Source organism: Apodemus sylvaticus, chromosome 6 (genome assembly GCF_947179515.1).
Source record: "Apodemus sylvaticus chromosome 6, mApoSyl1.1, whole genome shotgun sequence".
Lineage (NCBI taxonomy): Eukaryota > Metazoa > Chordata > Mammalia > Rodentia > Muridae > Apodemus > Apodemus sylvaticus.
Genome location: NC_067477.1, coordinates 45,046,975 through 45,074,830, shown reverse-complemented (window position 1 = coordinate 45,074,830; position 27,856 = coordinate 45,046,975). Strand labels below are relative to the sequence as shown.

The window sequence follows — 27,856 nt, the reverse complement described above, 5'->3', positions numbered from 1 at the left end:
TTGCTGGAGATGAGATATCAAGTCTCCTGCTGTTACTAGTTCTGTTGATGTGGGAGTTTCTTTTTAGTTCTTTTAATATTTGCTTCATCTGTATACCCTTGTGTATGTAATTATTACGGTTTCGTAATAAAGCAACCTCTTTGTTATAATAAGTGAGCTTGTTTGTCCCGTGTGACAGATTTTGACTAAAAGTCCATTTTTTCTGACATGGTATTGCCACCCTTCCTCTTCAATCACCACTTCACTTCCCTCTTTCCCATCCCAGTCTCTCTGCATCCTTAAACTAAACCAAGCCTCTTACATGCATCTTCTTGTTGGAGCTTACTTTTGTGTTTTTTCCTTGGATAATCTCAAGTAATTATAGATTATAATGGACTCTTAGATGAGCAGGGTTCATCAGACTCCAGCTGAAAGCACATAGTATTTATTGCATTGCATAGTTGTAGGGTCTGCTGTAGGTGTAATATCTGTAGGTGCATCTCCATGAGCACAGATTCAGTTTAGACAAGACTGCTCTAAGGCCAGAGCTGAGAAGAGCTCGGCCTACCTCCAAGACGGTTTTCATAGTAGAGATTAAGATTGGTGGTAAGAAAGGTAGGGAAGAAGTTCTTTTATTCTCTACTTGATGCTGTTCTGCAACATGACTACCATAGTTTGTTACTCTAAATTCCAGGATTATTCAGGAAAAAAACATCCTTTGTTTTTCTCATAGTCAGTAATGGTACCCAATATGAGATTAGAACATAGCCTAGAAGCCAAATATCATGCTTATGTCTGGGTTTTAGCTTACCTGATAATTTTAGCAAAACAGTATTTATTTGATTAATCTGTTATGTATGATCTAATAACTGCTAAGGTCCAGTTGTCTACTACCAAAGTGGGTAATCACTTGGTAGTAATTAGTAATAGTTTTTAAGGAATGTAGAGGGCTATAGAAAAGGCTCACTGGTTAATGGTACTGGTTGCTCTTATAGAGGAATTGAGTTTAATTCCTAGCACCCACATGGCAGCTCACAACCATCTATAACTACAGTGCCAAGAGATTCTGTGCAGTCTTCTGACTTTTCTCAGCACCAGGTACACATGCAGTGCACCTTTGTACATACAAGAAAAACACTCACATATCAAATAATAAAATAAATAAATCTTAACTATAGATGAAGAACGTAGAGAAGTATGCTGCCAACTCGCACTTTCCCTGCTACATAGATCTCAAGCCATAGCACCACTGGGTCTCCAGCAAAGTTCGTTCTCATCATTGCTTGCCACTGTGTTTCATAGTAATGCAGCCAAATAGTTTCTCTTGTTTTGTTTTTGTTTTGCTGTTTTTATCATAAATTATGACTGGACTCAGCCCCCTTTTTTGAAATGGTGTGATGGAAGTAAATATTTTGGGATGATTGTTTTTGCCATTGTGGTTTTATTATCTATATGATACTATGATTTCAGTGCTTAGATTTGTACCTTGACCTCTGAGTCTACTGTGGGCTTTTGTAGTATCACCCTTTAGATCATGTCAGAGCTGTATTCCACTTAATTTCTGCTACTTTGATTCTTTTGCCTTCTTCATCCTGCCAGATACCAGTTTATGAAATAATTGCTGGAACTTTTTCTTTCTGCTTTTAAATGATAACAGTTTTCAAATTGAAGGACAGGAAGGCTCACAGAGCCAAATAGCCAATCATCTATTTCTCAATTATGTTGACTAAAGCTCTTGAAAAAGCTGTCTGAGAAGCAGCACTCTCATCTCCCTTGCTGAGTCTGTAGTATCTCATTATCAGTAATCTGTAATGGCAGCATTGTTAATAGCAAATAATAAATAACACTTATGGCTGAGTGTCCTGATTAGAGACTGGCTGATATAAAAAAGGCCATTATAGAAGGCTGGAAAAGGACTTTAGAGATAAGGGATATAGTTAACTGTCTTATGGTAGGGAAAGATTGATAGGCTAATGGCTTATAGATTGTAAGATTTTTTTTTGATCATAGCTGTTGTGGCCTAGTAACTTTGTTTTGTTTCCCACTTACTTGGAAGGTTCAAGAACTGGTTAAAATGTTGAGTTTTAAGAGTTCTTCAGATCAGATCTTTGTGTTTTATGTTCTCCCCCCCACCTCTCCCTCTCCCTCTCTCTCTCTACCTCTCCCTCCCTCTCTCCCCCCTCTCTCTCTCACACACACACAGACACATACATACACACATACATACATGAAGAGAGGAGGAACAATCTTAATTTCTTTGAGATGTGATTTGTTTGAGACTCTTATTATCCTTAATGTTTATAACTTCTCTCAACTTTTGAATTCCTTTGACTGAATTTCTTAACTTTTGAATGTTTTTCTGTAGACATCCAGGTATATTTTAAAGTGAAAATAAAACATTCTTCCTAGTACTTACATATTGAAACTAATAATTCACCGAGGATTATCTATATGCTAAACACTAGATAAAGTGTCTTCATTATCAATATAATCAATCACCTTACTAGTTCAATAACCCTGTGAACTAAGCAGAATTACCCTCTTATCTGTTATTTGCTTTCTAGTCTGTTAGTCGTTGTCAACAACAGTCCAAAAATACTAAATGGAAAATTCCAGAAATAAATAATTTACAAGTTTTAAATTGCATACCAGTCCAAGTGGCACAGTGAGATCTCATATCATCTTGCTAGGATGTGAATACTCTCATTGTATATTCAATCCATACTGCATATGCTAACTGACAGTCACTTAGTAGCTATCTTTGTTACCAGGTAGACTATCACAGTGTTGTAGTACTTATTTTTATGAAGTCCTTGCTTTGCTTCATACCACAAATTGCAGAGGTAGACATTGATTTCTTACTATGTATACTCTATAAATTAAATGTTACTGTAGGTTTGTATGGATTGGAAAAAATGGTACTGTAAATAGTTTCCAGAATCTACTGGATGGGAGTATTCAAATGTATCTCTGATGGATAAGGAGGACTTATTCTAAACTTATTTTTAGCTATTCTTAGACGTGTAGACATGAGATCAAGAGTATCAGTTACTTTCTTTTTTACTGTGGCCAACTATCTGACAGGAAACAACTTAAAGACCAAAAGTTTATTTTGATTCTCAGTTTAAGAGTATAGTGGCAGGAAACTATATACCATGGCAGGAAACTGAAGTTGGCAAGGATGTTAGGCTATTGGTCATATTGTTTGTAGTCATGAGGCAGAGAGAAATGCAGGTGTTCCACTTGCTTATTCTTTTTATTCAGTCTGGAGCCCCAACACACAGAAAGGCACTGCCTACTTTTGTTTGAATCTTCAGTCAAGCCTTTTTTGGGGCAGTGTTTCTTTTCTTTTCTTTTCTTTTCTTTTCTTTTCTTTCCTTTTCTTTTCTTTTCTTTTCTCTTCTCTTCTCTTCTCTTCTCTTCTCTTCTCTTCTCTTCTCTTCTCTTCTTTCTTTCTTTCTTTCTTTCTCTCTTTCTTTCTTTTTTCTTTCTTTCTTTCTTTTTTTTTTGTTTGTTAAATATATTCTTTATTTACATTTCCAATGATTTCCCCTTTCCTGGATTCCACCTCCAGGAAATTTCCCTAAGCTCTCTTCCCTCCCCCTGTTCCCCAATCAACCCCTTCCTGCTTCCCTGTCCTGGTATTCCCCTACACTGCTGCACTGAGCCTTTCTAGGACCAGGGACCTCTTCTTCCTTCTTCTTGGGCATCATTTGATATGTGAATTGTTTCTTGGGTATTACGAGCTTCTGGGCTAGTGTCCACTTATCAGTGAGTACATACCATGTGTGTTCTTTTGTGACTGGGTCACCTCACTCAGGATGACATTCTCCAGTTCAACCCATTTGCCTAGAAATTTCATGAATTCATTGTTTTTAATAGCTGAATAGTATTCCGTAAGCTATCTATAATATACAGCAAACCAGTAGTAGACATCAAACTAAATGGTGAGAAACTTGAAGCAATCCCACTAAAATCAGGGACTAGACAAGGATGCCCTCTGTCTCCATATTTATTCAATATAGTACTTGAAGTTCTAGTTAGAGCAATTAGACAACAAAAGGAGGTCAAAGGGATACAAATTAGAAAGGTAGAAGTGAAATTATCTCTTTGCAGATGATATGATAGTATACTTAAGCGGCCCAAAAACTCCACCAGGGAACTACAGCTGATAAACAACTTCAGCAAAGTGGCTGGATATAAAATTAACTCAAGCAAATCAGTAGCCTTTCTATACTCAAAGGATAAATGGGATAAAGCTGAGAAAGAAATTAGGGAAATGACACCCTTCACAATAGCTACAAACAATATAAAGTATCTTGGTGTGACTCTAACGAAACAAATGAAAGATCTGTATGACAGGAACTTCAAGTCTTTGAAGAAAGAAATCCAAGAAGACCTCAGAAGATGGGAAAATCTTCCATGCTCTTGGATTGGCAGGATTAATACAGTAAAAATGGCCATCTTGCCAAAAGCAATCTACAGATTCAATGCAATCCCCAGTCAGGCCTTTTTGAAAATACCCTCATTGACTTGGTGCTTCTAAATCTAATGAAACTGGCAATGAAAATGACCAACTAGCACAGCGAGTTTAGGCAAATTTCAAATAATTTTTGTCTTTGAACCAGATTTACCCAGGGACTAGACTTTGTAGCAATCTCTCTTACTCCAGTTTATCTTGAATGTTGAATCTTCACCTTCAGATTATTCTTGGATGAATTATACTGGCCCTTGAGGGAAGTTTTTATGTTTTAGCATTTTGAATCAGAAATAAATGAAAACCTTCTGTGTTATAGTGTCCCTGATGGCAAATTTAAGACAGACTAGATGCCTTCCCTTTTCATATAAAAGTTTTATGATTATGAAAATAGAAGAAACACTCTGGGAAGTGCAATATAAAAACTTAGACATCATTTCCTCATAGCTGGCTGACTCTACAGTCTATTCTAATGTACTCATTGTCATTAGGCATCTGTACGCTCATTTTCCTGGTATCTAATCTTGCCTAGCCTTATATATGGAAGGCCTGGATGTGGCCTTATATGAAGCCACCATACTCACTGCCCAACTAGGGGATTCCTTGTTACATTCATGATAAAAGCAAAAGACAGCAAAATGTCCTGCTTTGGGGATCTTATTGGGAACGTGACTGAGGTGTAAAATCACTGAAAACCAAGGGTTTCTGAAGAATGCTTTCTTAATCACTTAGTAATAGGCTACAACTTTCTTATTTGATTTTATTCAGGCCTTTAACACAAAAAACTACATTTTGTAGCAATGTATCTTGTAAACATCATTGAGTTGGTGAAGAAATAATATAAATTTTACTTTCTTTCCTGTCATAACTTCCTTATGTGGTATCTGATTGTGAGGGGTTTGTGTTTTAAAAATCAAACAGTATATGGAGTAGAGAGTGTTATGATGGATTAGTATTCTGACCGATTGTTGTGCCTTAATCATTTTTATGCTAACATATTGATTGTGGTTATTAATGGAATTCATGTGTTGCTTCAATATGTGTACATTGTACAATGACTGAATCTAGCCCCCTTTATATACCCTACCCCCTTTTTCTCAACATCTAGTTAGCACTATTTTATATGAAAGTTGACTTTTAAAAACTTTTATATATGGAAAAGAAATGTGGTACTTACCTTTCTGTATCTTTCATATTTCATCCAACACAGTGTACCATCCATCTTGTGAGATTGACAGGATTTCATTCTTCTTTGTAGATGAAAATACTCAATTGAAACTTCATCTTAAAATCTGGCTACATTTGTGGTCTTTGTATTTTCTCTTGTTATTTTTCTATTTTTTTCTTTTTCTTTTTGTTATTTTACTTATTAACATTCCAGAAGTTGCCCCCTTTCCCAGTACCCCTTACTTAGTCCCCCCCACCTCTGAGAGGATACTCCCCCACCTGCCAACCCACCCCCACCTCACCCCCACCTGCATAAAGTTTCCACAGGATTAAGTGCATCCTCTCACACTGAGGCCATACAAGGCAGTGCTCTGCTACAGCTCTTCTTGGGGCCATGAACCAGCCCATATATGCTCCTTGGCTTTTGGCTTAGTCTCTGGAAGCTCTGAGGGGTCCAGGGTAATTTACACTGTTGTTCTTCCTAAGGGGTTATAATCCCTTTGAGCTCTTTCAGTCCTCCTCTAACTCTTCCATATTGGTTCCTGATCTCAATCTAATGGTTGACTCTAAGTATCTGCATTTGTCTCAGTCAGTTGCTGGTAGAGCCTCTCAGAGGACAGCCATGCCAGGCTGTTTTCTGCACACACAATATGGTATCAGTAATAGTGTTAGGATTTGGTGTATGTGCATTGGATGGATCCCAAGTTGGGCTAGTCTCTGGGTGACCTTTCTTTCAGCTCTGCTCCATTTTTGTCCCTGCATTTCCTTTATACAGGAACAATTCTGGGTTAAAATATTTGAAGATGGGTGGGTGGTCCCCTGTCTCACCTGGGTACCATAGCTATCTACTGGAGGTGTTCTCTTCAGTTTCCATCTTCCCACTGTTGGGCATTTTGGCTAATGTCATCCCCATTGAGTATGGGAGCCTCTCCCATCCCAGTCCTCTGTTCCCCTGCCCCCTGATCCCTACTGCACATTTCGATTCATTCTTCTGGCCCTCTGAGCATCACTCCTATCTCTCCCCTTCTAAAATATTTTTGTGTGTGTGTGTGAATTTGGTGGTAGGAGAAGTGGTTGTCTAGTCTGTCTCAATTATGTTATTAATGAAAAAATACAGAAGAGTTTTTATTTGGTTTTGATTCACAATATCTTATTGTGATCGCTAGTTTTATGTCAGCTTCAGATAAGCTAGAGTCATCTGGCAGAAGGGAATCTCAACTGAGATGACTCCATAAGATTGGCTGTAGGCAAACCAGCCATTTTCTTAATTAGTGATTGATGAGGTGGGGGGGAGGGCAGCTCATTGTGGGTGGTGCCATCCCTGGGCTAGTTGTCCTGAGTGCTATAAGAAAAAAGTCGACTGAGCAAATCCAGTGAACAACAGGTCTTCATGGCCTCTGCATGAGCTCCTGCCTCCAGTTTCCCTCCTTGGCTTCCCTTAAAGAACTGTGACTTGGGATATGCAAGCCTTTCCTCTCCTAAGTTGTGTTGGTTATGGTGTTTCATCACAGCAGTAGAAACCCTAACTAAGACGCCTGTTTCTTCATATCCTTACTTAAGGATGTGTATCTAAACTGATCCTGTTTCTTAGTTATAGTTTAATGCAGCAATAAGCATGGGCAGGCAGGTATTTCTTTGATATGCTGATTATATTTCCTACAGATATCATGTATGTACTTAGAAGTGAGATAACTAGATCATATGATTGAACTGATCTATATTCCTGCCAAGTGTCTGAGAGTTTCCCCCCCTCTGAGTGTGTGTGTGTGTGTGTGTGTGTGTGTGTGTGTGTGTGTATCATATTAATTGAGCTTGGAATGGTTGCAAGCCAATGGTTGTCACATTATAGTTTTATTTGCATTTTTCTATGTCAAATGCTATTGAGCACTTTTCTTATGTTTAGTCATCTAGTTGTTGGATCATTCTGAATTCCACACAGGTTGGGATAAAATGAATTTCTGAGACTTAGTATGCGTATAAGTAGGTTTAAAGGTATATATATATATACATATATATGTATATATATATGTGTGTGTGTGTGTATATATATATATATATATATATGGTTTTTCGAGATAGGTTTCTCTATGTAGCCCTGGCTATCCTGGAACTTTGTAGACCAGGTTGGCCTCGAACTCAGAAATCCGCTTGTCTCTGCCTCCCAAGTGCTGGGATTACAGATGTGTGCCACCACACCCAGCTAATAAACTGCTTTTTAAGTTTACTAATTCATTAAGAAATTCAGAACTCTGCTTTAATTTTTGGTGGTACAGAACTGCTGATTTCTAAGACCAGAAACCATAGCTAGGTATAGAGGCTAATACCTGGGAGCTTAATACTCTAGAGACTGATGCAAGAAAGTCACAAGTTTGAAGCCAGGCTGGACTACATTGCCAGAGCCTGTGTTAAAGAAAAATACATAAATAAGGAGGAAAGAGCCTAAGCCACAACACTTTTTATAGCCTTTCTTCCAAATTAGGCTTAATGTGTTTTTTTTTCCCATTAGAAACTATAACTATCAATCAAGCTTACTACTTTTTCCCTATGTATGTACATATGCACACGTTCTCATTTTAATTTTAAAGCTAAGCATATCATATTGGGTTTTCTTCTTTCCTCCTGTAAGCATGTGCTAATAGATTGGGTTTTCATTCTACCGTGCTTTGTCTTCTGCAGTAACACGTATTTAACACTGAAATTTGCAGTAGGTTTCATGACCATTACTACTTGATGAGTAGGGGGAAATGAGTGGATGTTGTAAAACCTATGAGATATATAGAACTGTGAGTGTGTTGTGACTGAGGGCTATAAAACTGAGAAAATATTGCAAATTTCCAGCTGAGCTTTAAAGCACAATACTAGTTAAAGACTTCTGTGCTTCAGTTCAAATCGTAATTCCGTGTGGTCAGTATGTTAAGCAGGTTTGCATTACCACAGTGAAATATCTGGAAACAGCCAATTTTATAAAGATAAGAGACTTGTTTACAGGCTTGGTACTGTCTGGCTTAGTTCCAGCAGAAGTCCTCACAGCAATATGGTGGAGATGTGTAGAAGAGCTTACATGGCCAAACAGGTAGCCTGAGAGGGGAGGAAAGAGGCAGAGAGAGAGAGGAGGGGTAGAGGGAGGGAAGGAGAGAGGGAGACAGTTAAAACTATGAATATAAATGTTGTCACATAGCTTCTTTTGAGGGTGCTCCTCACCCAGGAACCTTAGGACCTCCTTTAAGATGACCCATTCTCATCCTACCAACTCCCAGTGTGCCCTACCCTGAAGATTTAAGACTTGAATCACAATGGGCCCTTGGGGACACTTAGAGAGCATACTCAAGGCATGGAAAGGAGTAACTTTAACTCAGTAGCAGCAACAACAGAAAAAGAGTATTGTGGGCTACATAATATTTCAGAGGGAGCTCAGTTTAATAATATGAAAAAAATATTTAAAACTGTTCTCAGTGTATAACCTAGCAGATTGATTTGTAAAAGAGGCAGTTAAAGTTTTCTTCTATATAAAAATTATTTTTAATCTTAAATAAGAATAACAAATGTAAAAATTCATAAAACACTACATTTTAGAAACACTACATTAAGTTTTCAGAGTATCCTGTGAGTAGGTAATATTGATACCAATAAATGCCTTAAAAATCCTTTGAAAGTGATCCATTGTTTCAAAGTATGTTTAAAGCCTTTCTTCTACTAACTTAGGCTGAATAGTCTAAACTGTATTTAAGATTTTAATTGTCATTTTCAAATCAGTAATTGTTTTCTTTTTTCAAATGTGTTATCACATATTCACTATATGATCATTCATAGTCCAGATGGTTTTCTGTGAGTTGAATGGAAGGAAGGAATGGAGAGGGGGAAAGTGAGAGAGGGAGGAAGACAAACTGTGCTAGGATGTTGGCCTCTTAATAGTATGTTAATCTAGGAAAGCTTTATGGAGAAGGTGATATTTGAACAAATATTTTAAGGATATTTGCTTGGTTATGTGACTGAAATAAAATAAACAATAAAGCCATTAGGAAGGGATCAGAGGAAATGATGGGCCATGGTGCATGGGGTCATGTAAGTCAAAATAGTGACGTTGGCTTTGATTCTTGAGTGATTTGAAGGGTCAACTTAGTGTTAAGTGCAAAGCAGAAGTGTTATTTGATTACTAATCAGGCCACTATGGATAAAGTACACATAGGCAAGGCTGGAAGCTGGGAGAACTGTCAGAAAGCTATTATAATAATCCTGGTTTGAGAAGACAGTAGCTTAGTCAATAGCATTGATGATAGAGATTCATAGTAAGTAACTGCTTATGTATGTATTTTCTGATGATTGTTGGGGCTTGTTAGAGAGAGACAAATGCTTTTTTACTTTCTTTAATACTAAGTGAAAACCATTGCTTTTATTTAATGCAATGTAGATAAAGTCATGTCTACCAATTCTAAACTATCTCTTTACAGTTTACAGAGTATTTTAATTTATTGCAAGGATATCTAACATGTTATGATTGGAATTACTGATGGCTCTAGAGTGAGAAAGAATCTTAATTATCACATTAGTTTTGATGAGAGAACAGCAAATTATAGCCGAAGGGCAAAATGTGGCTATTTTCCTACTTTGGTTAATAAAGTTTTATTGGAAGAGAGCCACGCCTATTCGGTTGCTTATTGCTTAAGGCAACTTTACTGCTACACAGATAACAAAGAATGCTCCCTTTGGCAGTAGGCATACTAAAACTGGAATGATACAGGAATTAGCATGGCCTCTGTACAGGGTGACATGAAAATTTATGAAACATTACATACTTTGAGAAACAAAAGCAACAGAGGTTCACACAACCTGAAATCTTAGTACCTGCTCCTTTAAACAAAGAATTCATTAATGCTTTATTATTTAGGACATTGTTTCAGTTACTCAGAGTGGAGTGTTAGAGGTTGTGAGGTGATAAGCAAGTACACTATGGTGTTACTCAGATACCAGTGCCATGTCTGCTGAATTGCAGTCTGTATACTTTGTTTGTTTGTTTTTATTGGTGTATCTGATTAGCTTGTGGGGGAAAGTTGTGTGTCTTTTTTGGCAAAAAAGATTTGCTATAGGGATGAATTGTGTGTTAGAGACTTAAATTTTAAGCTTCATTGTCTTAATGGAAAATAAAAGACAAATACCATCATAAACCCGAGCATTAGTTTTTTGGAACAATTTGGCTCCTTTATGGTTTTATGTAATGCAGCGAAACAGTACATATAAGTGGACCTCCAATGTTGCTTACTTTCACAGGTCTATCATGACAGATCTATACTACCTCAGTCAAACAGATGGAGCAGGGGATTGGCGTGAAAAAGAGGCCAAAGATCTGACAGAACTGGTCCAGCGGAGAATAACATATCTCCAGGTAAGGTTAGGTTAAGAAATAAATCTTGAATGGAAAAAAAATCATAATAAGATAAAAAGTGAAAATAAATTTTGCTTTTTTATTTGATATATTTTTTATTTACATTTCACATGATTTCCCCTTTCCTGGCTCCCCACTCCCCGAAAGTCTCATAAGTCCTCTTCCCTTCCCCTGTTACCCCATCTACCCCTTCCCACTTCCCTGTTCTGGTATTGCCTACACTGCTGCACTGAGCCTTTCTAGAATCAGGGGCCACTCCTCTGTTCTTCTTATACATCATTTGATATATGGATTATGTCTTGGGTATTCCAAGTTTCTAGGCTAATATCCACTTATCAGTGAGTGGCATACCATGATTGATCTTTGGAGACTGGGTTACCTCACTTAGTATGATGTTCTCCAGCTCCATCCATTTGCCTAAGAAGTTCATGAATTCATTGTTTCTAATGGCTGAATAGTACTCCATTGTGTAGATATACCACATTTTTTGCATCCATTCTTCTGTTGAGGGATACCTGTATTCTTTCCAGCTTCTGGCTATTATAAATAGGGCTGCTATGAACATAGTGGAACATGTATCCTTATTACATGCTGGGGAATCCTCTGGGTATATGCCCAGGAGTGGTATAGCAGGGTCCTCCAGAAGTGACATGCCCAGTTTTCTGAGGAACCGCCAGACTGATTTCCAGAGTGGTTGTACTAATTTGCAACCCCACCAGCAGTGGAGGAGTGTTCCTCTTTCTCTACATCCTGGCCAACACCTTGCTGTCTCCTGAGTTTTTAAATCTTACCCGTTCTGACTGGTGTGAGGTGAAATCTCAGGGTTGTTTTGATTTGCATTTCCCTAATGACTAATGATGTTGAACATTTTTTTAAGATGCTTCTCAGCCATCCGAAGTTCTTCAGGTGAAAATTCTTTGTTTGGCTCTGTACCCCATTTTTAATAGGGTTTTTTGGTTTTCTGCGGTTTAACTTCTTGAGTTCTTTGTATATATTGGATATTAGCCCTCTGTCAGAAGCACGGTTGGTGAAGAACTTTTCCCAATTTGTTGGTTGCCAATTTGTCCTTTTGATGGTGTCCTTTGCCTTACAGAAACTTTTTAATTTTATGAGGTCCCATTTGTCAATTCTTGATCTTAGAGCATAAGTTATTGGTGTTCTGTTCAGGAATTTTTCCTCTGTACCCTCAAGGGTCTTCCCCAGTTTCTTTTCTATTAGTTTCAGTGTGTCTGGCTTTATGTGGAGGACCTTGATCTACTTGGGGTTGAGCTTAGTACTCAGCACTTCATGGTACCTTCTCCAAAATCGACCATATAATTGGTCACAAGAGAGACCTCAACAGATATAAAAAGATTGAAATAATCCCATGCCTCCTATCAGATCACTATGGAGTAGGAGTGATCTTCAATAGCAACAAAACAGAAAGTCCACATACACATGGAGGCTGAACAATACTCTACTCAATGATACCTTGGCCAAAGAAGAAATAAAGAAAGAAATCAAAGACTTTTTAGAATTTAATGAAAATGAAGGCACAACATACCCAAATCTATGGGACACAATGAAAGCAGTGCTAAGAGGAAAACTCATAGCCCTCAGTGCCTCCAAAAAGAAACGGGAGAGAGCATACACTAGCAACTTAATGGCACACGTGAAAGCTCTGGAACAAAAAGAAGCTAATTCACCCAGAAGGAGTAGAAGACAGGAAATCATCAAACTTGGGGCTGAAATCAATCAAGTGGAAACAAAGAGAACCATACAAAGAATCAACAAAAGCAGGAGCTGGTTTGAGAAAATCAACAAGATAGATAAACCCTTAGCCATACTGACCAAAGGGCACAGAAACAGTATCCAAATTAACAAAATTAGAAATGAGAAGGGGGATATAACAACAGAAACTGAGAAAAATAAAAAAATCATCAGATCCTACCACAAAAGCCTATACTCAACACAACTGGAGAATCTGGAGGAAATGGACAATTTCCTAGGCAGATACCAAATACTGAAATTAAATCAGGAACAAATAGATCATCTAAACAGCCCCATAACCCCTAATGAAATAGAAGGGGTCATAGAAAGTCTTCCAACCAAAAAAAAAAGCCCAGGACCAGATCGTTTCAGTGCAGAATTCTATCAGACCTTCAAAGAAGACCTAACACCAATACTCTTCAAACTATTCCATAAAATAGAAACAGAAGGAACACTACCAACTCCTATGAAGCCACAATTACGCTGATAGCAAAACCACACAAATATCCAACAAAAAAAGCGAACTTCAGACCAATTTCTCTTATGAACATTAATGCAAAAATAATAAAATTCTTGCCAGCCGAATCCAAGAACACATCAAAATGGTCATTCACCATGATCAAGTAGGCTTCATCCCAGGGATGCAGGGATAGTTCAATATATGGAAATCCATCAGTGTAATCCACTACATAAACAAACTCAAAGAAAAAGACCGCATGGTCATTTCATTGGATGCTGAAAAAGCTTTTGACAAAATTCAGCATCCTTTCATGCTTAAAGTCTTGGAACGAACAGGAATTCAAGGCCCATACCTAAACATAGTAAAAGCAATATACAGCAAACCGGTGGACAATATCAAACTAAAATGGAGAGAAACTTGAAGCAATCCCACTAAAATCAGGGACTAGACAAGACTGCCCCCTCTCTCCATATCTTTTCAACATTGTACTTGAGGTACTAGCTAGAGCTATTAGACAACATAAGGAGGTCAAAGGGATAAAAAGAAGAAGTCAAACTATCATTATTTGCAGATGATATGATAGTATACTTGAGTGACCCAAAAAACTTGACCAGAGAACTCCTACAGCTGATAAACAACTTCAGCAAAGTGGCTGGTTATAAAATCAACTCAAGCAAATAAGTAGCCTTCCTATGCTCAAAAGCTGAGAAAGAAATTAGGGAAATGACACCCTTCACAATAGCCACAAATTTTGCTTTTTAAAAATTTTTTAGTGCATTTTTGAAAAATTACTCACTCTACATATTTATTCAAAGAAACAGTGTTTTATAACTCACAAATACAGCAGTAGTTCAAAGTGTCTAAAACTGACCTAAAAGGAACTACTTGCTTGCATATATACAAACTACAATTGTGAGCATGCTGTGTTTTGTAGGAAATGCATATTGGCATTTTGACAAAGGAGACATCAAGGAAAGTTTGTGGATGATGCATTATCTGAACCTAACTCTGAAAGTGGTCAAGTCTGACTTCACAACAGAAAGGCAAAGGATATAGTAGATGAAGTGTGTGCTGAAAACAGTGGCCGGCCTATGGCAGGAAAAAGTAATGCAGGATCCCAGATGTGAGCTGAACTTTTTAGTTTGTCTGGATTTTTGATTGTATGAAAAAAAGTTATGGAAATCTGCAAAGTGGTTCAGGAGCTTGATTATTGAAGGTAAACTATATGTTATATGAACATTAAATGATTATTTAAAGATATTTATTTTATGGATATCTTTTTAACAAGAAATAAATACTGGTCAAGTTGTTAAGGGCCTTTTATGTCATTTGGGTGTGTTCTTTTAAAATTCTTACTAATATGCATATATAGTCTTAGATATTTGTCAGGAAAACCTTTTGAATTTTATCTTATTGTTAGTATTCTCTAGACAATTTCTGATTTTGGTTTCACAACATCCTAGCTTTCTTTGTTCCTCCCCCTCAGTGCTAGGGATTAAACCCAGGGCCCTGAGCCACAGTAAGCTAGTGACAGCTTAGGTTTAAAATACTTGTTGTACAGCAAAGGTACAACAAATGACAGAACCTATAAGTAGTATTTTTGTTGAACTATATTAGTATTTGAAGAGACTAGAAGGAGAGAAATCATGTAGAACAAGGAGATTGTAGTACAGGCAGGACAAATTGAGAGGTGTTGAGAGCTTGCATTGGAAGTGGAGACAAACTTGGAGAGAGTAGAGAAATAAAATCAGTAGACCTTTCTAAGTAATTGAAGGAGCTGAAATACTGGGAATAGAAGCATCTTCAACTGGCAGTAAGTTGAGAGAAAATTGTTTTGAAGAAAAAACAGAATTACTAGAGACATTTAAAACTGAATAAGAGATGCTTTAAGTTGAAGTAAACATAAAACTTCCTCAACTCAATCCTTTGGTAATTCTATGATAGCATAGTTTCCATGTACAAGAACCCTTTAAGATTAGAAGTAGGTCTGGAGAGATGGTTTAACAGTTTAAAGCATTGGCTGCTCTCCCAAAGGTCCTAGGTTCAATTCCCAGCAACCACATGGCAGCTCGCAACTGTCTGCAACTCCAGTTCCACAGAATCTGACACTCTCAACCACCAATGCTCATAAAATAAAAATAATTAAATTATTTTTTAAAAAATGATTAGAAGCAAAGGGGCAGTCCTTGACATGCTTCTGTATATTTTAAGCATCTGTTTTCATACAGGTAAATGGGGGTGATCAAGTGTTTAGGGGATCACTAAAATCAAACTTGGTGTTGGCATGTTCTCTTAGAATGAGAACCATTTTACCTCCTACAAGGGAGAGGTAATTATTTCCTATCAACTAGATCTTCATTCAGTGAAATTTGGACAGGTTGTGGCACAGAACCATCATCTCCTTTACTAATAAAATAGAAATGACAATGGTTTGTGAGCTTCCACATATTCATTAAACTTTCAGCCACTGTATTTGAACTATGGTCAGGTCACCATCAGCTCAGCATACTGTAATAAGTACCTGCCACTTGCTTTATTTTCTTCTCCCTCTTTTTAAAAATATATTCTTTGGGTTACATTGTATGTATCTATATTTTATTACTTTTAACTATGAGTCATACTACATTTGTGGATGCACCACTTTTTATTTATTTTGCCTTTTGTAAGACATTTAGTTGTCTCCATCTTGAGGTTATCATGAATAAATTCCTGAACATCCAGCCACAGATATTTACATGGGCTTATGCTTTCGTCTTTTTTAAATACCTAAGAGTAGAATGTGTGTTTATTTTTTTTTAATTGAGTAAAGTTTATCAGATTTTCACTCATTCTTCCTTTTGTCTTGCATCTCAAACTGACAATTACAGAAATGGACACATTTACAGTACTTTAGATTTCCTTAATACGTTGCTTTCTGTAATAATTTAGATGCCCAGGAATTTAATATTTTCAACAATTTATAAATAAAGTAAATATCAGATGGTCATAGTTTTAGATTCATCATCTTTATTGAAAATCTAATTTCAGAGGAATGTCTTCTCTGATTCTCAATGAGAATGATATGATAAAGGAAATATTTAGGTATCTATTCAGCACAATTCTCAGAATTCTAATCTTTGCTACTGGTATATTTAAATATTATGTAATAGGTTTTTCTTATTCTTTTAATTGAAAATAGATTTTTTTCATATAATCTATCCTGATTATGGTTTCCCCTCCCTTTGATCCTCCTAGTTCTTCCCCACCTCCCCTCCCATATTTCTACCTCCTTGCTTTCTCATAACAGGCACCTGAGGGATCATAATTAAATTAAATTAAATCAAAACAAAAACAAACAGAAGGAAAAGACCCCCCCCCATAAAGACGTAAGCAACAGGTATAGTTGCAGAGACCCACTCAACAGCACACTTAAGGAATCCCATAAAAACACAAAACCTGAAGCCATAATACATGTGCAAATGAAAAAAGAAAAAAATGAATAAAATGAAACATCAAGGAAAGGAAAAGCCCTGACATGACATTGTGAAGCAAGGAACCTCTAAAGATGCCTTTGAGTTGGTTTTAGTCAGCCATCTACTAGTAGACATGAATTCACATGAGGTCAAAGGACAGCTAAACTGGTACTCTCTCCTTCTGCCATGTGTCAGCAGCACCTTTACCCTGCTGTACCTGTTTATACTCTTAAACCAGGTCTCCCATATCCTCTCTAATATTGGCATAATTCATATTTATTTATTTGTTTGTTTGTTTGTTTGTTTGAGTGTCTGGTGGAAGCGGGAAAATGGGTCAATAGGGAGGGAGAGAGGGAGGGCAGGCCCATCCAAGCTGTGGGAAGGAAGGCAGTACGGTATAGTTCATCTTAGTTTAGCATTTTGCATGTTTTGAATAGTAATCCATGGGTTTGGTTTGTATTTTCTCTTGACCGTAGTTGGATATATCTTTATTGGTTATTTGCCTGCCATCTTTACGTCCTATCCTGTGTGCATGTTTATGTGTGGGTGCATGTGTGTAGCAGTACACACACACTTGGGACAGGCAGGGGACAACATCGGATGTCACTCCTCAGGTGTTTATCACTGCTTTGTTTCATTTTCCTTGAGACACACCATTGTGCCTAGCTTTTCTTTTTTTTTTTTTTTTCTTTTTTTTTACTGAACTAATTTAATTTTTTAATTTTTTTAAAAATTTTATTCGATATACTTTTTATTTACATTTCAAATGATTTCCCCTTTTCTGGTTCCCCACTCCCAGAAAGTCACATAAGCCCCCTTCCCTCCCTCTGTTCTCCCACCCATCCCTTCCCACTTCCCTGTTCTGGTTTTGTCTTATACTGCTACACTGGATCTTTCCAGAACCAGGGGCCACTCCTCCGTTCTTCTTGTACCTCATTTGAAGTGTGGATTATGTTTTGGGTATTCCAGTTTTCCAAGCTAATATCCACTTATTAGTGAGTGCATACCATGATTGATATTTTGAGACTGGGTTACCTCACTTAGTATGATGGTCTCCAGCTCCATCCATTTGCCTAAGAAATTCATTAATTCATTGTTTCTAATGGCTGAATAGTATTCCATTGTGTAGATATACCACATTTTTTGCATCCATTCTTCTGTTGAGGGATACCTGTGTTCTTTCCAGCTTCTGGCTATTATAAATAGGGCTGCTATGAACATAGTGGAACATGTGTCCTTATTACATGCTGGGGAATCCTCTGGGTATATGCCCAGGGGTGGTATAGCAGGATCTTTCGGAAGTGACATGCCCAGTTTTCTGAGGGACTGCCAGACTAATTTCCAGAGTGGTTGTACTAATTTGCAACCCCACCAGTCAGAATGGCTAAGATTAAAAACTCAGAAGACAGCAGATGTTGGCGAGGATGTGGAGAAAGAGGAATACTCCTCCACTGCTGGTGGGGTTGCAAATTAGTACATTTTTTTGCATATTTTGTCAAATTCTCTACATACATTACTATGTCATTTGCTTTTATTTCTTCATTTTTAAATTTGATGACATTTGGCAATAGTCTTTATAATTCTTACTTTTGAGTAGTATGTTTACTTTAGGCATGGTTTACAGTAAATTGTAAATTTAGCTCCTCCACTCAAAGTTCTTGCCAAAGTGGTTTCACAGTTTAGACATTTTTGACAAAAAAAAATAAGTATTTTTTGACATGTTTAATGGGTTTCTGAATTTGTGATACTGTGCTTACTATAACTCACTCCAAGTTATTATTTTAAGTTTATTTCTTAGACCTAGTTATCAATAATAAAAAGGTTTTCTATAATTTATTATTAAGTTTCAGAATTGCATATGACACAGTTAACATCTGTGGTTCTAGAAATGGAATAGCTAGTAATATTGCAGTTGTCACTTCCTACCCAATTCATCTCAGAGAGTGTGCCAACATACCTAACAAATGTCTTATTCATTTAACTTACTTGAATGTAAGGTGATCTGCAATTGGAATTCTTCAGCTTTTGGTGTATTTGTTCAACATCTTATTGTGAAAGTTTTCCAAAAGTTAGAAGTAATACTACAATTCTAAAACTGATTATGTTATACATATGGTTTAGTGACAAATCTTAAAATCATACTCCTACGTGCCCTTTGATCAGTTAAAGCAGAATGATCTCACTACAATGCTGAAAAGATTTTAACAGTTAAATTGACATTTGAACCAAGGCCCTTAAAGAGATAGCAAAACATTCATTGTGAATCCAAGCAATGTGAGTGCTTAGTAAAATAGAAAATGCAAATAGAAAGTAGAGTCTCAACATACCAAGAACCAGGAAAATCTCAATTTAAATGATGAATGATAGCCAGCAGACACCAAGAGACATCACAGGTGTTGGAATTGTCTTACAAAGGTTTAACAAACTCTCCAGTAGCAATTAGAGGCTTGAAACAAGTGAAAAAAAAAATATAGAAAGCCTCAGCAAAGAAATAGATAGAAGAAAAACTGAGTGGAAATTTTAATAGTGAAAACACAGTGACTTCCAGTGCTCGATACTGTAGCTGTGGCCGAGAAAAGAACTGGTTCACTGGAGGCTAAGGCAATAGACCTTCAGCCAATGGAGCAGCAGTGAATGAAGACTGAAGGGGTTAGCAGATGCCTGGGGCCTTTGGAACAAGAACAAAATATCTTTATATTTTCCTCCTTGAAAGCTCAAATGAGAAAACTGGGATGAAAGATTAAAGAACATATTTGAAGAAATACTAATTTATTTATCACCACTCCTATTTAATATCATTTTTTGATCTACAAATTATTACCCTGTTAAAGAGAATGAGAAGTCGTAGAGAAGAAAATCTTTACAATTCACATAAAAAACAAAAGTCTTGTATGTAGCATGTATTGCAACCTCTCATTCCAATAGCAAGAAACAATCTCATTGGGAAATAGACACAAATTTTCAACAGACAACTTCATATGAGATACATTGATTAGATGTAAGCACAGGAAAAAAAATGGCTAGTAGCTGTTAAGGGAATGCAACTTAAAGACATGAAGAGATACCTGTCAGGATGGATAAAAGGGAAACAAAACAAACCCAAAATACCAGGTATGTGAAGTAACTCGCTCTCATTCATTGCTCATGGGAATGTAAAATCACACAGCTATCCTAGGAAAGGGTGCCAGTTTCCAAATACTAGTTATATATAACCCTGCCATATGTCCCAGCAAACACATTCTTGGTTTTCTTTTCCATAGAAAAATTAATACTCAAGACCACACAGAAACCTATATACTCATGCTTATAGTAATTTAATTTTTAATAGCTTCAAAGTGTCACTCATCCAATGGACCAATAAGCTATGGTATACTGGGAGCAACACAATAGAGTACTACTCATTAGCAAAATGAAATGAAGCAATTCCACTTGAATGAATCTCAAAAGCATCATACTGGCTGGTGAAAAACCATCTTCAAAAGCCAAGTACTGTTGTTACGTTTGTATAGAGAATAAATCAGTGCTTTCCAGGGATTAATGTCTGGAGAATATGACTCTGGAGGATTAACAGGATCTGGAGCAATGGTCATCAGTTAAGAATACTCTCTGCTCTTACGAAGGACCTAGGCTCATTTCCCAATTACCACATGGCAGCTTACAAACATCTGTAACTTCAGTCCCAGGAGAATCTAACATCCTCTTCTAGCCTCTGTAAGTACCAGGAATGGATACATACAAACGTACATACATACATACATACATGCATACATACACGTGTGCACACATGCACACACTCACTCATAAAATAAGTCAAAAGGGGTAGCACAAGATTTTCATTTTGTTTTTTGTTTGTTTGTTTGTTTTGATTGAACAGTTAGTATCTTGATTATGGTAATGGTTTCACAAGTCAGTGTACATGTAAAAACTGTTAAAATAGGGGACTAACGAGATGGCTCAGTAGATAAAGAGGCTGCCATCAACTCTGATGACCCAAGTTCAGTGCCTGGGGCCCACATAGTGGAAGGACAGAACTGACTCCATAAGTTGCCTTCTAACCTCTACATGTACATTGTGACAAAGAGAATCCATTGTTACTTGAGAATAAATTTCTCTAGACTCATTCAAATACTGTTTTTTAAAAGGGAGAAGCATTTAAGAGCACTTTCTCTTCTCAAACTACCCTTACATAATTAACAGTGCTCTAAACTAACTCATTTTACTTAATTTACTGTTCAAAATTCTTTACCATTTTGTTTAAGCAATTTAACATACAGTAAATTACTACGTTACTGTGTTTTTTCTACAAAGTTTTCTACAAGGAGAACCTATTATTCAACTGCAATTCATTTTCAAAACAAGAAAAAGATATAACAATACTATTGACTAAATTCCAGGTTTTGTGTATATTTTTAGTTTTAAAAATTTTTATATTTTATTTATACCTTTAAAAACCATTCTGTTATTATTTATGGGGGTGGAGGAGGAGAGAGGGAGTGAGGGAGGGAGAGATGGAGAGAGAATAAATGAGAGAATTAATGAAAGACTAAACTGGCAGGAGTCCTTGGTCAGGAGCATGGTATCATGCAGTTTCTTGTGCTGTTGCTTCACCTTTTCATCCTCCCTAAGTGGGGTTAACTAATAGCTGTGTCTTCACTTCTACCCCATCACTCCTTTTCTTTCTTGTTTTCCTGCCTTCCTCACCCACACAAACCCAAAACTTGCCATGTCATTTTTGTAGTCTTGGTTTTAAGGTAAGAAAGTCTAATGAAGCACCTTAAGTAAAATGATAGAGGACCTTCCTGAAGTTTTATCTTAATTTTCTAAGCATGCTGTTTTTATTTTTGCCCTTTCAACTGGAAATTTGGTTGTAAACTTGCAGAGAGAAGTTAAAAGTATTAACTTTTATTAGTTAAATAATTTAATTTCTATTATTAATATAATTAATTAAAGAAATAATCTGCACATTTTTATAAAAGATGAGTGGGAGTTGATGTAATGTTTCTTCTGCTTTTGGAAGGAGTTTTGTTTGCTTCATATACTAGAGTGGGACCTTAGGCTGGATATGCTTCACTAATCTCTGCCTTTTCTTGTGGCCCTTATGGGAGCAAATTATTACCAAGACTGCCTCCTGTAGAGATCTCCAGAGTTGGAGGCAGTGCTCTTGTAGAAGTTACCTGGAATAGCTAGAAATGGTATAACTCTTTCCTAGATCAACAGCAAAAGAAATGTTTCTCGTTTGTTTGCTACTTTATATTAGATATTTCGGATTTGTTTTTTAGAAATTGGTTTAAAATGTTTGATAGAGATATGTAGGCAAAGAGCTAAAGTCTTTAAAGACATAAGTAAAATAAGCCAATTGCTACTTAACAAGATAAGCTTTTTTATTTTATACTAAACATTAACAGTCTACCTTTGATGCCAAGTACCAGTCTGTAAACTCCATATCTTGATATCTTTTCAACTGTGTATCTTGATATCTTGTCTTCATTAAGTTTCCACACTTAAATTTTACAGAATACCACAGGGAAATTGATTTCTTGAAGCACTTGGTAGCCTGCTTTGGCCTGAGCTATTGCAACATACTGACTATTGGAACAGATTGTTCTTTGCTGCAAGGAGGAAAGGGACACCTCATCCAGACCATCTCTACTCTGCTAGGGAAATATTCTTGTTTAATTGTCTAAAGCCAGTGATTTCCAGGCTTGTCTTTTAAAAACGTGAATGCTTTTACTTCACTTTCATGGCTATTAACTATGCCCAGAATATTCATTTTAATTACCAGTATGCAGCTCTTCAATTCTCTTAGTTGCTTCATTACATTTTCTGCATTGGTTTTGAAAATAATTTTAGAGAAATGAAATTAGCTTATTTCCAAAACAATGACGTTATTTTGTCACAGTATTAATGAATCTTTTCTTCATTACCAACACCAAGCTAGATATTGCAAATGTTTTTAATCAAACAAATTAAAAAAATGTTTATAGTCTTCTGATTAGAGAATATAAACAGCACAATAAAATTTAACTTACTTGGTTTCTTTTTACCAAGGTTTTTTTCCTTAGAAAGAGGAGCTGTTTGTGCCTTAGTACTTCCCAATGTAAGGAATGTTCTTAAGAGGGAGTGGAAAGTTTCTCTGGATTATGGCTCTTAATTAGTAGCCTATAGAAGTAGCCAACTATGTGCTCTTAACCTGACTTTCTTTCAGCGACTTGTATTGAAGACATCTTAGAGACGGTAGATTGAGAAGCCAAAATTCATAATTCTGCCTTGTCACTTACAAATTTAGTGTTGTGAGTATGAACATCTCTTCTGTCTTTCAAACAGATTCAGTTGAGCTAATAGTTACTGAGTGTTTCTTCTTTAAGATGTGTGGGGATATTATATTCTGTTTATATGACTACATATTTTTATTTGTTCCTTTTTTAGCCATTTTTGTAATATTTTTGTCAGTTATTAAAAATGTGAGAAATTTCATTGTGAGTGAAATTTATACTTCAAAGAGGCTTTTATTTATTTGTGTATCGTGAAAATCTGAAATAGCAAAAAATCTGTGATTTGGATGAAAATGTAGCTTAGTGATAAAAGAACATGCTTGGCATCATGCACAGGGTTCTGGGCTCAGTTCTAGCATATCCACATTGCACTTACACAGAGTCAACTAGTTTCTCTCCAATTATATGAATAAGTAAGAGCATATTTAAAGTAATTCTGAGTGTATACTATCTCATTAGCTTCATAAATGAGTATCCCTGTCGTGAAAAATTGATTGACAGGGAGAGACTTAGAATTGAGATCATTTTTGTCTCATTTTAAATTATTGAATTGAAGCAAAATCAGGCATTTGAGTTAATGGCAAAGCCTTTACTAGAACAACAACAACAAAATTTCTGAAGTCTCTTCTTCCAAAGCTCTTTCATTGAAGTAATTGTCTTGGATTTTTATTTAAGTTAATCTTGTCATTCTAAAATTTGCACGGTTATCTTTATTGTAAAGACCTAAAGCTTGCATGTCTATTGATGAATCTTTAAGAAAACCTTGGTGGTAAAGTAAAGGAATCTTAGACTCTCAGCTACGTGGGAAGCTGAAACTGCAGGTCTACCTGGAAGGCCAGACTACTCAAATCAATGAGACTTTGTCTCAAAATAAAAGAATAAATTGGAGGCAATGACAGGAGAGTTGCCACAAATTTGAAGCCATCCGAATCTACAGTAAATTCTAAACCAGTCAGAGCTACATGGTGAGATTCTGTCTTCAACAGCCAGAATCAAAACTGCAAACAAACAAACAAACAAACAAAAAACAAATCACAAACTACTAACTAAATAGATGAAAATGAAAAGAAGGCTGAGAATATAGGTAGTAGAGTGCTTTCCTAGCATTTAAGAGATCCTAGGTTCATTCCTCAATATCTTACACACACACACATAAACACACACACACACACACACACACACACACACACACAAGCATAGTAGAACGATGGGTGTTTATGTGAAAATACTATGATTTATAGCTCATATTTTAACTTTGTTTTTACAGTAATTCTCCAGCATTGAATAATGTTAAGTGTATTTCCTATAGAGTTTCTTTCTCTCAGAATAAATTCCTGTCAATCTGATTTATAACTTTTTCTTAAAAGAAAAAATTCCTTTACATTTGCCTTCACATTTCATGTGTGTGTGTGTGTGTGTGTGTGTATGCATGTATGTATATAATAAGCTATATCTTTAAAGCATTAACATTAGTAATTGCAGTTTTATTCAGAGTCCTTTCAGTCCAGCTGTAAGTGGATTTTTGCCTTCGATTCCTTAATTCTTTCTTGTTTTACTACAATACCAGGATATTCAAATTGCCTATTTCTAAATTGTATGTATGTTTTCTTATTCTGTCAGATTCCTCAACCAGGGATCATTGAATATATTAAATACTCAATATTTCTATAAAATAGCTAACTTTTTTTCACTTTTTAAAAATATTTATCTTTAATCTTTTTTTTTTTTTACAGCCCAATCATTATCCCCTTCCCAATCTGCCCTCCACAGTTCCTTGTCCCATTCCTCAGGCCCTGTCACCAAGAGGATGTCCTCACTCCCCACCCCCACCTCACCCTTCCAGCTCCAAGCCAACCACCTCCCTGGAGCCTCAAATCTCTCTAGGGTTAGGTGCTTCCACTGTCACTGAGGCCAGACCAGGCAGTCCTCTACTGTGTATGTGTCAGGGGCCTCAGACCAGCTCCTGTATGCTGCCTGCTTAGTGACTCAGTGTCAGAGAGATCTCAGGGGTCCAGGTTACTTGAGACTGCTGGTCCTCCTTATGGAGTTGCCCTCCTCCTCAATTTCTTCCAGCTTTCCTTAATTCAACCACAGGGGTCCCTGACTTCAGTCCATGGTTAGATATAAGTATCTGTTTCTGTCAGCTGCTTGTTGGGCCTCTTGGAGGACAGGCATGCTGGGCTTTTGTCTCTAAGCACACCATAGCATTAGTAAATAGTGTTAGGCCCTTTAGCTGACCCCTGAGATAGGACCAGATTTGAGCCAGCCACTGGAAACTCCTTCCCTCCAGTCTTCTCTCCATTTTTGTCCCTGCAGTTCTCCCAGAAAGGAGCAACCTTGGGTCAGAGTTCCTGATTGTGGGATGGCAAACCCATCCCTCCACTTGTTGCCCTGTCTTTCTATTGGACATGGACTCTACAAGTTCCCTCTCCAAACTGTTGGGCATTTCATCTAAGGTCTCTCCCTTTGAGTTCTGAGAGTCTCTCACCTTCGAGGTCTCTGGGACTTTCTAAAGGGTTCCCCATTTCCCACCTCCTGAAGTTGTATATTTCCATTCATTCTTCTGGCCCTCAGGGCTTCTCTCTCTCTCTCTCTCTCTCTCTCTCTCTCTCTCTCTCTCTCTCTCTCTCTCACACACACACACACACACATACACACACACACACACATGATCATGTTCCCCTTTTCCCCTGCCCCTCCCCTCTTCCAGCCAGTTTCCTCCCTCCCTCTGACCTCTGCTTTCTTCTCCCTTCCAAGTGGGATTGAGCATCCTCACTTGGGCCCTTTGGCTTGTTAACCCTTCTTGAGTTCTGCGGATTGTGTCTTGGGTATTCTGTACTTTTTTTTTTGGATGATATCCATATATTAGTGAATACAAGCTATGCATATCCTTTTGAGTCTGAGATACCTCACTCAGGATGATATTTTCTAATTTCATTTGTTTGCCTACAAAACTCATGATGTCCTCGTTCTTAATAGCTGAATAGTATAGTATTCCATTGTGTAAATGAACTACATTTTCTGTATTTATTTTTCTGTTATGGGACCTCTTGGTTGTTTGCAGCTTCTGACTATCACAGATACCACTATGAACATAGTGGCATATATGCCCTTTCAGTATGGTAAGGTATCTTTTGGATATATGCCCAGGAGTGGTATAGCTGGGTCTTCAGATAGATCTATTTCCAGTTTTCTGAGGAACCTCGAGCCTGATTTTCAGAGTGGTTGTACCAGTTTGCGATCTCACCAGCAATGGAGGAGTGTTCCTCTTTCTCTACATCCTTGCCAACATGTACTGTCACCTGAGGTTTTGATCTTAGCCATTCTGATTGGTGTAAAGTGGAATCTCAGGGTCATTTTGATTTTTATTTCCCTGATCAGTAAGGATTCTGAACCTATCTTTATGTGCTTCTTGACCATTTGAGGTTCCTATGTTGTGAATTCTCTGTTTAGTTCTATACCCCATTTTTTTTATTGGGTTGTTTGGTTTCTTGGTGGTTAGCCCTCTATCAGATGTGAAGTAAGGGAAGACTTTTCCCAATCTGTAGGTTGCCAAATTGTTCTATTGGCTATGTCGTTTGCCTTACAGAACCTATTCAATTTCATGAGGTCTCATTTATCAGTTCTTGATCTTAGAGCCTGAGCCATTGGAGTTCTGTTTAGAAACACCTCTCACCCCTGTGCCCATGACTTTAAGGCTCTTACCCACTTTCTCTTCTATTAGATTCAGTGAATCTGGTTTTATGTTGAGATCCTTGACCCACTTGGACTTGAGGTTTGTGCAAGGTGACAAATAATGGATCTATTTTCAATTCTCTACATACTGACTACCAAACCAGCACCAGTTATTGAAGATGCTATCTGTTGTCCATTGTATATTTTTGGCTTCTTTGTCAAAGATCAAGTGTCCATAGGTGTGTGGTTTTATTTCTGGGTCTTCAGTTCTGTTCTATTGATCAACCTGTCTGTCTCTGTACCAATACCATGCAGTTTTTAGCACTATATTGCTCAGCAGTATAGTTTAAGGTCAGGGATGGTGATTCCCCCAGAAGTTCTTTTATTGTTAAGAATTGTTTTCACTACCCTGGGTTTTTTTCCCATATAAAATTGAGAATTGCTCTTTCCATCTCTTTGAAGAATTGGGTTGGAATTTTGGTGGGGATTGAAATGAATTTATAGGTTGCTTTTGGTAGGATGGTCATTTTTACTATGTTAATCCTACCAATCCATGAGCCTGGGAGATATCCATTTTTCTGAGATATTCTTCAGTTTCTTTCTTGAGAGACTTGAAGTTCTTGTCATACAGATCTTTCACTTGTTTGGTTAGAGTTACCCCCAAGGTATTTTATATTGTTTGTGACTAATATGAAGGGTGTTGTTTCTCTTCATTTTCATTTTCAACCTGTTTATCATTTGTATAAAAGAAGGCTACTGATTTGTTTGAGTTAATTTTATATCCAGCCACTTTGCTGAAGTTGTTTATCAGCTCTAGAAGTTCTCTGGTAGAATTTTTGGGGTCACTTATGTATGTTATCATATGATCTGCAAATAGTGATACCTTTACTTCTTTACCAATTTGTATCCCTCTGATATCCTTTTGTTGTCTTACTGCTCTGGTTAGAACTTCAATTATGATATTGAATAGATATGGGCAAAGTGAGTATCCTTGTGTTGTCCCTGATTTCAGTGGGATTGCTTCAAGTATATCTCCATTTAATTTGATATTGACTGTTGGTTTGCTGTATATTGCATTTTTTATGTTTAGGTATGGGCCCCAAATTCCTGATCTCACCAATACTTTTAACCTGAAGGTGTGTTGTATTTTGTCAAATGCCTTTTCAACATCTAATTAGATGTTCATGTGAATTTTTTCCTTTGAGTTTGTTTATATGGTAGATTATGTTTATGGATTTTCATATG

The 27,856-nt window shown here is 36.9% G+C and overlaps 1 protein-coding gene and 1 pseudogene across 5 annotated transcripts in view; both read left to right on the top strand.

The window, feature by feature from the left end:
- Fut8 (fucosyltransferase 8) overlaps nt 1-27,856 on the top strand; it is a 214,964-nt gene that overhangs the window by 116,327 nt on the left and 70,781 nt on the right. For all 5 annotated transcript variants that reach the window (XM_052185600.1, XM_052185602.1, XM_052185599.1 and 2 more), the window contains one exon: nt 10,889-11,003. In XM_052185600.1, coding sequence (XP_052041560.1) covers nt 10,889-11,003 — 115 coding nt within the window. The remainder of the gene's footprint in view (nt 1-10,888; nt 11,004-27,856) is intronic.
- LOC127688092 (uncharacterized) lies at nt 10,321-10,420 on the top strand (annotated as a pseudogene).